The following is a 14,108-nucleotide window of genomic DNA, read 5'->3' on the forward strand; positions in this document are numbered from 1 at the left end:
GTACCAATTAACGCCAACCGCCGTTATTAGGTCAGAATTATATTCTACAATTTGTATCACTTAATAGTTTTAGGACATTTTAATATTTGTACTTCCGCTATTTGCGTTAGACGTAAATTTCGTCGAGTAAGATATCACGTTGATGTCGCATTCGACGGAATGCCGTGACGACGATTAATCATATTCAACAAAATGTCGTATCTAGGAAACGGTTCTCGACAAAATGTCGTGCACCAAATTGCTGCTCAGTATTTAATCTCAAGACGAAATAAGGTCCTGAATATAATCTAGTGCAAATATATCTAAACGATGCATAATCATTGTATCAAGGTAAACTGACCCTTTTTAAAAATGTAATATAACTCAAGTGTGTCGCTCACCAAAACTAAATAAGCAGACGACGACAAATTACTCCGTGGTCGATCTGCAGTAGATAACAAAAATATTTCTGACTCCGTTTTCCCAAAAGAACATTTGTGTTTTAGATCTATACGTATTAAAATTTCGTCAATATGTACAGATATTTTATTTCGTGTGAAGCTGATATTTATTGATAAAAAATGACTTAAACATGCAAATAATAATTAAGAATTTATTTTATCATAATATCTTTTATCGAGCGAAACAGATGGTTTGTTTTTTACAAAAGTGGTGCAGCCTGAAGTGAAACTGTGAAATATGGTGTCCGTTAATGAATTATAATTATCTTGACTGTTTGTAAAAAATATGCCATTTTCATTACATTATTTCAATTTTATAAATTTTAGTGGGGAGCGTTAGTCTAGTGCGAAGGTGTCGGCCTCTCAACCCCTTGATCATTAGATCAAATTCCACACCTCATATGTAACCAGAGATGCCGACTGGAGATTGGTTCAATAGGTTTGAAGTTCTCATTGCAATTTAGCTAAAACACAGTTATTAGTATGAATTAATCTATCGTTATCAATTTTACGCACAACGTCTTCCCTGAAATCATGTTGGCATAATGTTTATGCTGGTAAAGTTTGAATAGTTTTCTGACATTTTATATTTTGATATGATTGATGTTTATCTGTATATAATGCATCTAAGTTTTTCATTCGCATACATTTTTTGGTTATTTATAATTTTTACTTTTCTGTCCCTTACCAACATATTAAAATAAAATGAAATTAAGAATACAACTAATCTTTTGTGTTCCAATAAACCAGAAAAAAACATGATTTGTAAGCGTGTCGGTACGTCATGCATGACATATAAATATACCTTTTTACATTAGTAAAGGAATTACTTTGAGAAAAAACAAAGCGTCTTTATACATATAACAACTGAAACTATATGTACTGTATCCCTATTGTCATATCATATGCTAGCATTGCATTTATCAATCACGTAATATGACCATATAAAGAAAACATTTCACTGACATAGAGACGCGCTGATTAATTTACATTGCGCGAGCTGCGTTCGATAGAAGGTAATTGTCTTTTCTTTAGAAAGACCGTCTTGATATGCACTAAGCCAGTCATTGATTTCAAATAACAACAGTAGTAAGTGAAACGTACGCACATAATCAGACTTTATATAATGTGCACATCAATAAATAATGTAAACATTAGAGAAGTATTCATGAAGTCGCAATAAAACAAATTAAGTTACAGAAATATTTGTTAAATGTAAGATTATCCAAATATGCTTTAAAATGAATCCATTTTTCTAAAACAATAACGCGTCGCATTTGATTTAAGCCTAGATCAGATACTCTCAGTTTTTAACAGAATCAAAACTGCTGTTGAAAACTCCACACCATGTCCATGTCATACAGTAGCTGTTTCAAAATGGTTAAGAAGAACACTGTAGCGACGCTTTGTAGCATTTAAATGTGTTTTGGCTCTGTCGTAAATGACCTTATTTAATCAGTACATGTGTTAAAAAGTACCAAATATTTCTGTCATGCTGAAAAATAAACAATTTTTATGACAATAAAAGTGTATTTCCATGTCAGGGACAGACTGACATATTACTGACAACATTATACATATATGTGCTGAAATTGTCTACAACGAAATATCAGGGGATAATAGTGAGACGATATACATTACATTTTCATGAAATAAAAAACAAACACAACAAACTTGTTTATAAGCAGTACAATACATGGCTTCATATAGTCGTGTTTTTTATGGAATATGTATTTCGTAGAACCTGAATAATGAAGTCTGTTTCACCTGTTCACGGTATAGAGGGAGAGTGTCCATCTGCAATATCACTAATGCATTTAAAGAAGGTATTGGACCCCTAATAGTAATGTTTAACAAATGGCATTTGCTTGGTATATTCTTAAAGTTGACCGTGTTTCGCACTGCAATTTTCAAATAACTTTTACCATGCCGTTTTTCATAAATTTTGTATAATTAACGGTATTTCCTTAAGCTCAAGTAGAGACAAATTTCAAAGTGATGACCACTGTCCGTCCAAAACGTTTGCAGAGAATTTATTATACCATTAATTTTGACAAAAGAAACATCAAACTATTGGTAAACAATTATAAAACACAAAATAAAACTGTCAATATAATTTTTTTCTAGGGTGCCTCAAGTAAACGAATTTAATGAGACAGAATTCTAACTCCAACATTGAAAAATTAAGGTCGAGTCCGGCGGGTCTGTTTTGAATTTTGCTCACTTCATTAAAAAATAACCTTGGGGCAAGAGTAAAACATACCTACATTTCTTCCACAATATGTAATCTAAAGAATGAAGGAAAAATAGAGAACTTTTACCGCATGTAACTCAGTACTTTTAAAGATGTCTAACTCTCCCCCCTTCTGTTTCAGAGGTAAATTCACTTTGAACAGAAAGAAATCGCTTAGCAAATGAAAAACTCCACTTTTATACAATAAATCAATAAGAAGTCTTGAAAAAAGTAATAACTTACTAGAAAAAGGAAAATAAAGGGAAAAAATGGTCCCAGTGGGGCTTGAACCTACGCCGCCCCCCCTCCCACTGAAAATTTCAGTCAAATAAGGTTTGTGGTAGGGATTGAATACTCTTCAAAAGGAGGTTTTAGTAAAGTCAATGTCAAAAAGAGGCGGTAGCTGTGTGCATCTTTAGACTTTTTTATTCATCTTATAAAAGCACAAAAACTGCTTCTAACACGCTCCACAGATTAACATCATTTACAATAGCCATTTCAATACTTTGTTTTACAAGCCTTATATGTGATGAAAACGAAGAAAATGTTGACTAAAAATTCTGGTCAGACATGAAATCTCTAGTGTCTACGAAATTTACACATAACCAATAACAAGCAATATCCTGACCCGGTTTCTTTTAGCTCAATGTCTTACTAAAAAGCCGCAACCAAATATAACCTGCACGCGTATAATATCGTCAATATCTGTATTTATTTAACAAACTGTTACAGTGTAAATAATGACTGACTAAAATATGATATTGCAATCAATTGTCATGTAGGACTTTATCTAGATGGGCGTCTTCTGTTTAATACATACTATTTAGTTCCAAGATCCTATATGAATACTGCGTATTGTAAAATCTATAAATAACCTATATCAGACACAGTGTTTATGGACCTACCTGCTGACTTGGAGTCTGTCGTCATTTCCAAAACAGTCTATATAATGTTTCGGAAGTCTCCCTTCCAAATAAGAAAATACATCGCGTTGCATCCCGCCAGATTTCACAATAAAACAACAAAAGTATCCAGATATCGCTAAGTAAAAACTAAGCGTTGATATACAAACGAAATCGCAAAATCCATTCTATGAATCCTTAATAAAGAACAATAGGAAAATGTAAACATTAGTTATGATCGTCTATGTATTCTCTACACTGTGACGTATATATTGGAAAATGGCGGTTCAGTAGATATAGAAAGCCGGTGCCAGCAGACAGCAGTTTTATGTTCTATGATTTTATCGATATTCAAAGGGCGAGCATGCTGAAGTATTGGAAAAGTCGCGACGAGTTACATTTTCTTAAAGACCTGTGTCATGAAATATCATATCATATCATATGATCATATCATATCATATATCATATAATATCATATCATACCATAACAACATCAAAACGCAAGTTTGCTCAATACCGTGAATACTGGTTATATTAAGAGACGAAACTTTCACATGGTAATACATGTACAAAATTATACCCCGGTATATTATTTTAAAAGTATGTGTTATAGTATTCGAAAATCAAGATATTGTTGTCAAAAATTGAAGAAATACAAGTCAAATTTTATCTATTACGGCATATTCCCTGTTTGTATAACTTTAGAGAATTTGCGTTAATGTGCTAAACCAGTCAATGGGTACATGTTTGATCATATAAGAAGTGTGTATGTACCTGTGTACCAGGTGTGTATGTACCTGATAACGCACGTACGATACGGAAAATTTACATAATTATAGCCAAAAATAAATGCATTACATACATATATGACTGAATGACGTGAACGCGCATACATGATATATAATAAGCATAACTGACATTTTGTTTCATTTCAGATAATAAGGGAATAAAAATGATACATATTTTATTGTAACCAGTGAATGTCAGCTGTTAAAAATATGCACATAATGGCTAATGTCATAAAATATGTTTAGTTCCTGCAATCTGTATAAAAAATGATGCATATTTCATTGTAGCAAGTCAATGTCAGCTGTTAAAATGTGCATATTATGGTTAATGTCATAAAATATGTTTAGTTCCCGTGATTCGAATAAAAATGGTACATATTTTATTGTAACAAGTCAATGTCAGCTTTTAAAAATGTGCATATTATGGTTAATGTCATAAAATATGTTTAGTTCCTGTGATCCGTATAAAAATGATACATATTTTATTGTAACAAGTCAATGTCAGCAGTTAAAAAAGTGCATATTATGGTTAATGTCATAAAATATGTTTAGTTCCCGTGATCCGAATGCAATGCACTAAAGTCAGCAGAGCATAAGAAGAAATGTTAACATTTTCTTGAGTTTCATTTTTGTTTTGTTTTAAGGTGAATTATAGATCAAACAGATCCTAGCTGTCCCGTATGGTATTACTTCAAGCATGAGTGAGTTTCCGCACACAAAAGAGGAGTACATCCCATGAAGGATTTCAACCTAAAATAGGGGATAAGTAAGCGATTCGAAGTCAGCGACCTTAACAACTCTGCCATGGACCCCCCCTCCCCCTCCCCTCTTTCATTTTCTTTTCACACAACAGAAATATGCGATGTCAGTATATCTAAATGAATAAATACTGTTATGAGGAAGTTGTGTCAATCCAGAAGCAATTTTTTGAACATATATATTATGTATCGTTAACAACTATTAACAAAATACTGTGCAGGGACATTACCTTGCAGAATCACAGGAGGAAGGCGTATATATTTTGGCAAACATGTACAGAGATCAGTTACGCAAACAATGAAACTATTCTCACACATACAATTATATATAGCATGATATAAACCCTGATCAAAATAATTATTACATACTCGTTCTTATTCTCCGTCAAGTTACAATGGAACCGGAAACGTCAATTTTTTTCATATTTACCTTGAAACGTCAATAGTTTCCATATTTACCTTGAAACGTCAATATTTTCCATATTGACCTCAGAATTTCATATCGGATGCATGACGTCATTTTAATGTGTGTCAAAGCGTTACTTTATTTACTTTACGCCAGTGATGCCAATTTTATTCAGCTGAGAAATGAATGATATCTCTTCAATATCAGTATGTGTAGATATTATGTAATAAACAGATTGTTAGCTTTACACCGAGAAATATGCACTCGTTCTTAAAGAGAATTCCTATAGTTTTTTATGCGCATCTTTCTGCGCAGCCGGCATTGTCTATGGAAAATTGAAGTGAAGTCAACATTTGTTGAAACATGTGACAGACAATCTTAAATATGAGGAATCTTGAATCAAATAACATTTTTCAATAAGTTTTATCAGTTGTCAAATGTTGATACTGGTTTATGCTGTACAGAGATGTATCATGCCTGACATGTATCTTGCAACTTGCCATTTGTGGCTGTGTTTTAACAGCGCATTTTAGTACAAAGGCGGTATCGACATATAATCTTAGCCAATTAACTTTGTATTGACAAGAAAATATCTCCTTTCAGATCATTTAGAAAGGATTAAGATTTTCAAAACCTTTTTGTAACTTCTAGCAGATATAATAAATGTGTCTAACAACTTGGCTTGTTTGCCTTTTTCAGATCAGAAATTGAATCTTCAAGACACTTTCTTTCCTCTTTTCAGAATCACCTTTTTCGGCTTCTCTCTGCTTGATTATGTACTGTTCTGATTTATTCCTGGATTCCTCTTTTGTTACAGGTTGTTACAGGGACATTCAACACACTCCTACAGATTTTACATAGTCACATATTAAACGCTAAGCTACAATGGATAGTTCTTTAAGGTTTTTAACTTCGACTTCTTTACAAACTGAAAAGCCACGCTCAATTGTTGCTTGTCCATGGGATAGCAAAAGGCATATCTTCACAAATTCCAAGAGTTTTTTTTCTACTTTTCCTGAGACATTTGTGTGAAGAGAAATGTATCCTCTCTGTCACTATAGGGATTGAATCCTGAAAATTTATCAGTTCCTACTGATGGTACAATACAATCTAAAATGTCATTATACTGTCTAATGATTTCATTACAGTCTCTTTCAACTACCCTGTTACAACTTACCAAAATAAGTCAATGTCCCTTTTAAATTTGATTTACAAGATTCAACATTGGATGCCATTTCTCTAGGGTCAAGCATGATCAGAGTTTTGACTAGGGAATAAGTTACAGGAGATTTCTCAAGCAACTTCTTAAGCAATTTCACAATAAACTCCTTGCATTCCAACCTGAACTCCATTGCCCGTCTGTCACTAAACTTGCTGTCTTTCATGGCTTCTTTAAATGCTTTTTCTGTAGAAAAGCCAATTTCTATTTTTGAATATGGGACAAATATGTCTTTATCATTCAAGTCAACTGAAAACAACTTGGTACCTTTAGCTTCTGTCAGTATTCTCAGATTTTGCTGGACAAATCAACCACCAAAAAGGGTGTCATAGGTCTATCAGTCTGATAATTTCCAAGAAAAGGCTGTAAAAACAGCAATATACCTGAAGACCTCAAGCTCAGCAACTATTAGTTTGTCCTTAACTTTCAAATGACATACAAGCTGGCTTTTTAAGTTCCTTTGCTTGGACTTTCTTCACATAGGTGTCAACATGTCGGATTTACGGGAGTGCTCTCTCACAAACAGGTACATTTTCCATCCGCCGTCAAAACAGCAGATCTGGTTATTTTGTTGAAATCTTCCTTTCTAACTGGACTGTTTTTGAACAGATAGTAAACACTGGGTAAAAAGGATGAAATCTCCCACTTTGTAGCAAGTGTTCCCGTTTTAATGCGTTATGTAAGATGTGTAATCCACATGAACTAATGTTAATCAAATTTTTGTTATGGTCCCTTTCAACCTGTTTTGTATCATGCCATGAAATTTCCATATAATAATTTTTATGACTGGCTGTACATCCTGAACCCCTTCGTTTGAATGCTCTAACAAGTCTGTTACTTTGACATGTCCCAACGCTGATCCCAAGTAATGTCTGACAACATTGTCTTCTTTTCAATACCTAACATGGAAATACATTGGTTTGGTTTGTGATTTTTTATTCAAACTTTCATCAAACATGACAACAAGGTAACTTAAATGTCTTTCACTATCATTGACCTGAGGTATTCTGCTATACCAAACAAAGTTAAGTAGGCGTTCACCACACTGAAATTTTTCTGCAATCTTGCTATCTGAAAAGATTTCTGATCGACACATTTGACTTGTATGAGTTATGACTGACAATAGTTTTAAGTGTTCATAGAACTTCCGCTTTCAAAACATCATTTTTTTGTAGCAAAATCTGTTACACTGACACTGGATGAAGAACTCGATTATGGCTTGTTATTCCTTGCAGGTGGTGGGGGCGGGATTGCAAATCTTTCGATCGGGAATTGCACAGAATCTGATCGCTGATGCAGTTAATATTTTTCGCTTTTTCATGCGATTTTTAAAGCGCCTTGCCCCTTTTTTCCCAAAATCGGTCAACTTTTTGCAAAATTTACATACAGTACGCCTTGTATTTATCTTCTGCATTCATCACCCTGCTGTAAGACGATGGCCAACAGAGAATTGTAAACGAAGAATATTTTGTTTGATGCTTATAATTTATACGGAATGTTGTAGCATTCAGAACAAGAAGTTTACCTTTCTAATTCTACACAGAAATGGTTTATTTGTGTTATGTTGTGAATAGAATTTCCACAGCTTGTCTGTGAAAGATTTAAAATTCTTTGTCTTATGACTGAATTATTGTAAAATAGGTTACGTGTATTCAAATTGAAAATTAAGTCACGTCCAAATTTTGAATTTCTTCGATTGTATTGTACATGTAGATTATCAAGATAGATGTTTAAACTGTTATAACTTACGTATTTGGCAGTTGAATAAAATCATAACATATTCCAACACAAGAGGCCAGATTCATACAATTACTCAAATGAAGGCTTAAAGCTAATAATAGATACACGTATACGTCAAATTTTTCAGATGCACGTAGTTTCTTATTAGAATGATACTGTATGAATAAGATAGAATCGTAAACGGAAGAATTGCTTTTATCAATATATTTTAACGTTACCCAAAACACATTGTATTTTAATTGAATGGACAGCACTTCTTTTGCATTCATCATATTGTTAAATACTATTAATTATTCAATTATTTGATATTAAGAGAGTGAAGCTATTAGAGAAGATCTATTTTTGCAACATTAATAATTTACGTTGCTCTTTCTTTACTTTTGTTACATCTAAACCAACTTCTAATAGGCTTTTCTCTGTTAAACATTCTTACGCTAGAATGACGTCACGTTAACGTGCGGTGACGTCAGTGTTTTTGTTGCAAAGAAAGAACGCTTCTATATTTTATCTACTGCTTTAGATTAAGGTCATATAAGAATCGAAGACTTAGTAATTTATACCAGAACCGTATTTTAACACTATTTATACCCTCGGGTGGTAATACGTCATATAAATCATTTCACTCGGGCTGTGCCCTCGTGAAATTATTACGCCTGACGTATAACCACCCTCTTTTGCTATGAATTAATTCTTACATAAATTCATACATGGGATATTCTGCATGATTCTGCTTGTTAATGTACCAAGCGATAATTACTTGTAACAACCTGTGACAGGATCAGAGGTAATGGTCAGGGATCTAGAGACAGAAGGTGCATGATAAACACCTCAGCACAGCGTAACGAGTCCTAGCGATAAGTTAAGACATATTTATTCCCAAGAGTACATAACATAGATTTGTACAATTACAACACAAATTTAACATGATATTAAGGAACAATTCCTTATGATAAAAGGTACCAGTCCTAGATTAACCTTTAAAAAATAAGAACATCTCTACGTTTAACTAATAATATGTTTTTCATTTGATACTGGGAAATTATAGGTCATATGGCGACTTGTCATGTGTTTTTGTTTTCAGCTTTAGTGATCACACTTAAAAAGTGTGGTATTACATACAATATTTGTAATCAAAATCTGCGGAAAATTCCAATCGTACGCATGTGACTCTGCTAATTCCAGAAAACTGGAAATCATATCTCTGTTAAAATCTTAATAATCAGTAGTTTTCTTTTGTCTTCCTGTTCCTAGTAATTTAAAAGACACCTGACATTTAAATAGCTGACTGTCGTTTTTGAAACACTGAAAAATGATTGATGCGCCCACTTAACTGTCGAAAGCTTAACTTGCAGAACAGTTTATAATACTTAGCAAAATGCATGTCACTTTTGTTCCTTTTGTTCTGTAAACCATTCCACCACACAACGTCTGAAGGAGGCAGAAATGCTGTTTTCTTTTCCAGACGAAATTTTCTTGTTCTTCCTATTTAAAAGAAATTCAACTTAACTCAGGGTCATTTTCCTTCATCTTCTTTTCGTAATATATTATAAATAATGTCGACCGTTTCATTTTTTATAGCCACTGACAAGCGATATACGAAAGTCATAGTTCAAAATATCACTGAAGCTGTTGTTTTTTCTTCTCAGAAGAAACGCTGAAAAGAGAGTTCCTTGTATTTTGAGAGAATTTATCTGGTAAATCTGATGACTGTTCAAGGAAAAGAATGGACTAGAATGTGACGCAATCCATTTCTCGTTGAGCTAAGTTCACAACGTGTCCATTTTACAGCGATTCGTGCGTTCTTTTTGTTGAGTTTCGATAACATTTTTGAGCACATTTTGATCAGAAGAAAATGTTCAAGTTCGACGGTAAACTTTATGTTACATGTGTTTTTGCGATATATTCGAAAGACCCTACAATTTTATCGTGGATATAATAGTAATTGGCAACAAGCTTTGAATTTTCCGTTGATTTCATTGTTTTGAGTTTTCACAATTGTAATTTTGACTTTTTAGCATCGTTGTTCGGACGACTCTTCATCGTTGTTTTACCATTTAATTTGCTGCGATGGCCCCAACTGGACATCATAAAAATTGTTGTACATAGCGTGTTTAACATATGAAAGTTCATGTTATTTTTGAATGACTGTACGACCGACTTAGTTACATATAGTGGTCCTGCAGGTTTACTGCACATATCGAAAAGATATATTTGATGAAATTTAGATGCGCATACGTATTTGTTTTCAAATTTGAATTGCTCATGAATGAATGCAAAATGTACATGATATAAACGGAAGAATGAATGAAGAGCTTGATGTTATACCTGGAATACTGAAATAAAATAAAATGAACTTTTCCCATTTAGTATAAACAAAACAGTTTTGCCTTTAGTTACTACCAATCTCAAATAGTATCATTCTGAACAATAACACATAATTATGGTAAACGTTCTACTAAATAATTGCAGAGAAGTTTTTCAATTTAAATTTTGTCCCTCTGAAGGCCCAAAACGCTCTAATGCTTGTCTCTCTAACTCTTTCCAATGCGTTTTGCCACTTCTTGTTTCAGGAAATTTCTCAAAGAACATGTAAAATGTCGGAAGAACAGTGAAGAGCCCTGGTTTATCTGCATGATATTCACGGCAATAAGTATGGACATCTGTTTCGGTTATTGCACACCCTGGTTTCCTTATCACACATGCGCACAAAAACCTGATAGTATACATCGTCTTGGACTGGTACAATGACTACTAAATCGATACCAGGAAATGTTTTCATGACGTTTTCAAGGATTTCAGGAGCCACATTTAAGCCACCGGAAATAATCATGTTTGATTTCCGGCCCTCTGCAAAGAACTGACCGTGTTCCGTCATTCTGCCGATATCGTCTGTTTTAAACCATCCGTCAGGGGTTTTAACCGCTTTTGTTTTTTCTGGATCATTAAAGTACTCTTTAAACATCATTTTAGATCGAATATATATTTCTCCTTTTTGGTTAACAGGAACAATTTCACCATTCTAGTCAACGATTTTCACTTCCAATCCAGGATAATTTATCAGTCTTCCACATCCAAATTCAACAAAATCAGATGGATCCGAAATGTGTGCCTTCAATACGCGAAAACATTCTGTCTGACCATAAACGCACAGTAGATATTTGCAAACCTTACCGACACAAGCAGCGAGTTGACTCGTAAGTGGTTGTCCTCCGGTCAAAATAGCTTCCACAGGCCAGTCATTTGGCAAGTTGTCCTGCAAAAGTAATCGAAATAAAACTGAGAATGTTTGCACTTTGTTTGTTTGAAGTGACTTGTGTACATCAATCTTTGATAACTAGATTAAAAGGGTTTGCTTTAACTTACTAGATCCTCCTTACTAAATACCACTACCCACCTAAAGTATTAGCTTTATATGGTGAAGAATCACCGTAATCAGCTTTAAATTCTTGCAGAATCTACTTCGCTGGTACATTCAGAGAACAACGCATATTTATTTTGCACTCCGTTTACTTCCTTCCTCGAGTCTCCATGCTTACGATAAAATAACAGCAGTATACAAGTGTGGTGTGTTACAACTCTAACCAAAAACGAAGTGTATAAGAATTTTCTACGAACATGGCTATTTAAACCCCATTGAATCGTCTTTTTACCAACAATAGTAACTAGTGAAGCACGTAAGGTTAAAATATTCTAAATCAATCAAACTGGTATGCTTTAACATTTTACATACACATCACATTTCTAAAATTAATGACTGGATCGACTAAACCATGCGTTTGATTTTCCCTGAAAAAGTCTTTAATATTTTGAATATGAAACTGCAGTACTGACTTAAGATCATTGACCCTAATTCAGTGAAATGACATCAGCAACATTGTATCTCCTTAATTTGTTACTATACCTGTCTTTTTATAAAGGGGTAGAGCAAATATCATGGAACATCTTTCCCTTTCTATAACTTCAATCATATATGAAATCTTATCTTTCGGCGGGTCACAAAAGTCGGAAATCGTCACCCTTGTTTGACCGGTCAGAACAGATAATGGATATCCCCCGAGCCAGTTAAATGATCGGTCGTTGAACAGGATGTCATACATCAAGTCGTACGCATGTGATTCTGTTAATTTCATTGCGCCAAGATGCATGTGCGCTACAAGCTTTGGTACCCCTGTACTTCCTGACGTTTGAAATAGCATGGCAAATTCGTTAGGGTCTATGTAGGGTAGTTCTATGTCAGGATGGTCTTCGAATAGAAGATCTCTGAAGTCCTTAACACTGGAAGCATCTGGCTCTCTGTCGAACGCAACACATAAAATGTCTGAAGTAAGGCATTTTCTTACTTCGAACTTTACTGTCCACTTTATATTCGTCAAGAAGCGTACGAAGAATGTTCCAGTTAATGCTTTCTAATCCAGGATCTAGAACTAACAGTGAGCATTTCTTTAGCTTTTCCATCATTGCGATGAGGTCGCTTCCATCTGTGTACGTAAACGTTATACTGACAGGGATTGCTCCAGCCATCATTGCTCCGTATGTAGCAAACAACCATTCTGGACAGCAACGCAATTTTACAGCGACAATTTCCTGTTTCCGAATTCCCAAGTTAATGAGAGATTTCGCTACTTTGCAAGACTTTTGGTAAAGCTCCGACCATGTGACAACATCGCGACTTCTGTCCGTTGACACAAAAATAATAGCTTCGCCGTCTCCCTTTGTCTCTGAGTAGTGCTCCAATACCTCCGGAATCGTTCTGTGCTTTAATTCAAACGGAGGACGGTCAGTTTTAATATAACTCTTCGTAAACATTTCCATTTTACTTTTCACGTGAAGTCACTCTTTGAAACTATTTATTTGTTCTCAAATGGAGGTATAAATTGCACACACATTTCATCGACCGACATGCATACTCGAGATAACAGCAAAATCCACATATTCCGTGACGTGTTCTAATTTAGAACTCCCGTTCTCTTTCTATTTCGGTTATTATTATTTTGCATATATTATGGTCTAAAGATAAAATAATTCACGAGAAGCGTGATCAGGAGCTATATGAAAATGATATCTGTAATGTTTAGTACAGATCGAAACCACCTTAGTCGAATTGACTTTGACTTTAATCGGTAAAGAAAGAAGGAATCCTATAATTCTGAGTTAATTGCTACCATGTGATTAAAGAATATTACATTAGTGTCGTTCAACATTGACTTTATTAAACTCGTTTATTAAAAATGATAATATGCTTGACAAAGCCTCGCATCAACTCGTTTAATAAATTCAGTATGAACAGACATTCATGTTATATATTCTACCTGCATTGTAGGGCCAGATTTTCTTGTGTCACCCTAATCTAACCAGGCTCAAAAAGGAAGCAAACCAAATTAACTTAGTTTTTCACATTTTTTATACATACCAAAATTGATGACAAGAAGGATGACTTTAATTTTAGTATTGTAAATTTCCCCGTTTTGGATGGCAACATCTTATAGGATATATATTTCTAAATTAACTCGGTTTGCCAGAGCGTGTAGTCATGTTGAGGATTTTAATGAATGTAGTCAATATATTACAAATAAGCTTCTTCAACACGGCTACCTTATTATAAACTAAGGAAATACTTTGCTA

General features: G+C 34.0%; 2 protein-coding genes across 2 annotated transcripts in view; both read right to left on the minus strand.

Moving 5' to 3' along the window:
- Positions 1–3,887, minus strand: part of LOC123537115 (uncharacterized) — a 76,890-nt gene extending 73,003 nt beyond the window's left edge. The window contains exon 1 of the mRNA XM_045320682.2: positions 3,579–3,887. Within this exon, the coding sequence (XP_045176617.2) occupies positions 3,579–3,603 (25 nt within the window). The 5' untranslated portion in view covers positions 3,604–3,887. The remainder of the gene's footprint in view (positions 1–3,578) is intronic.
- Positions 3,888–12,568: 8,681 nt separating this feature from the next.
- LOC123536769 (acetyl-coenzyme A synthetase-like) lies at positions 12,569–13,629 on the minus strand. The gene has a single exon (XM_045320178.2). It carries the CDS (start codon positions 13,296–13,298, stop codon positions 12,756–12,758), a length of 543 nt encoding a protein of 180 aa, XP_045176113.1. The 5' UTR covers positions 13,299–13,629; the 3' UTR covers positions 12,569–12,755.
- Positions 13,630–14,108: the final 479 nt, after the last annotated feature.

The sequence above is a fragment of the Mercenaria mercenaria genome, chromosome 17, assembly GCF_021730395.1.
Source record: "Mercenaria mercenaria strain notata chromosome 17, MADL_Memer_1, whole genome shotgun sequence".
Taxonomy (NCBI): domain Eukaryota; kingdom Metazoa; phylum Mollusca; class Bivalvia; order Venerida; family Veneridae; genus Mercenaria; species Mercenaria mercenaria.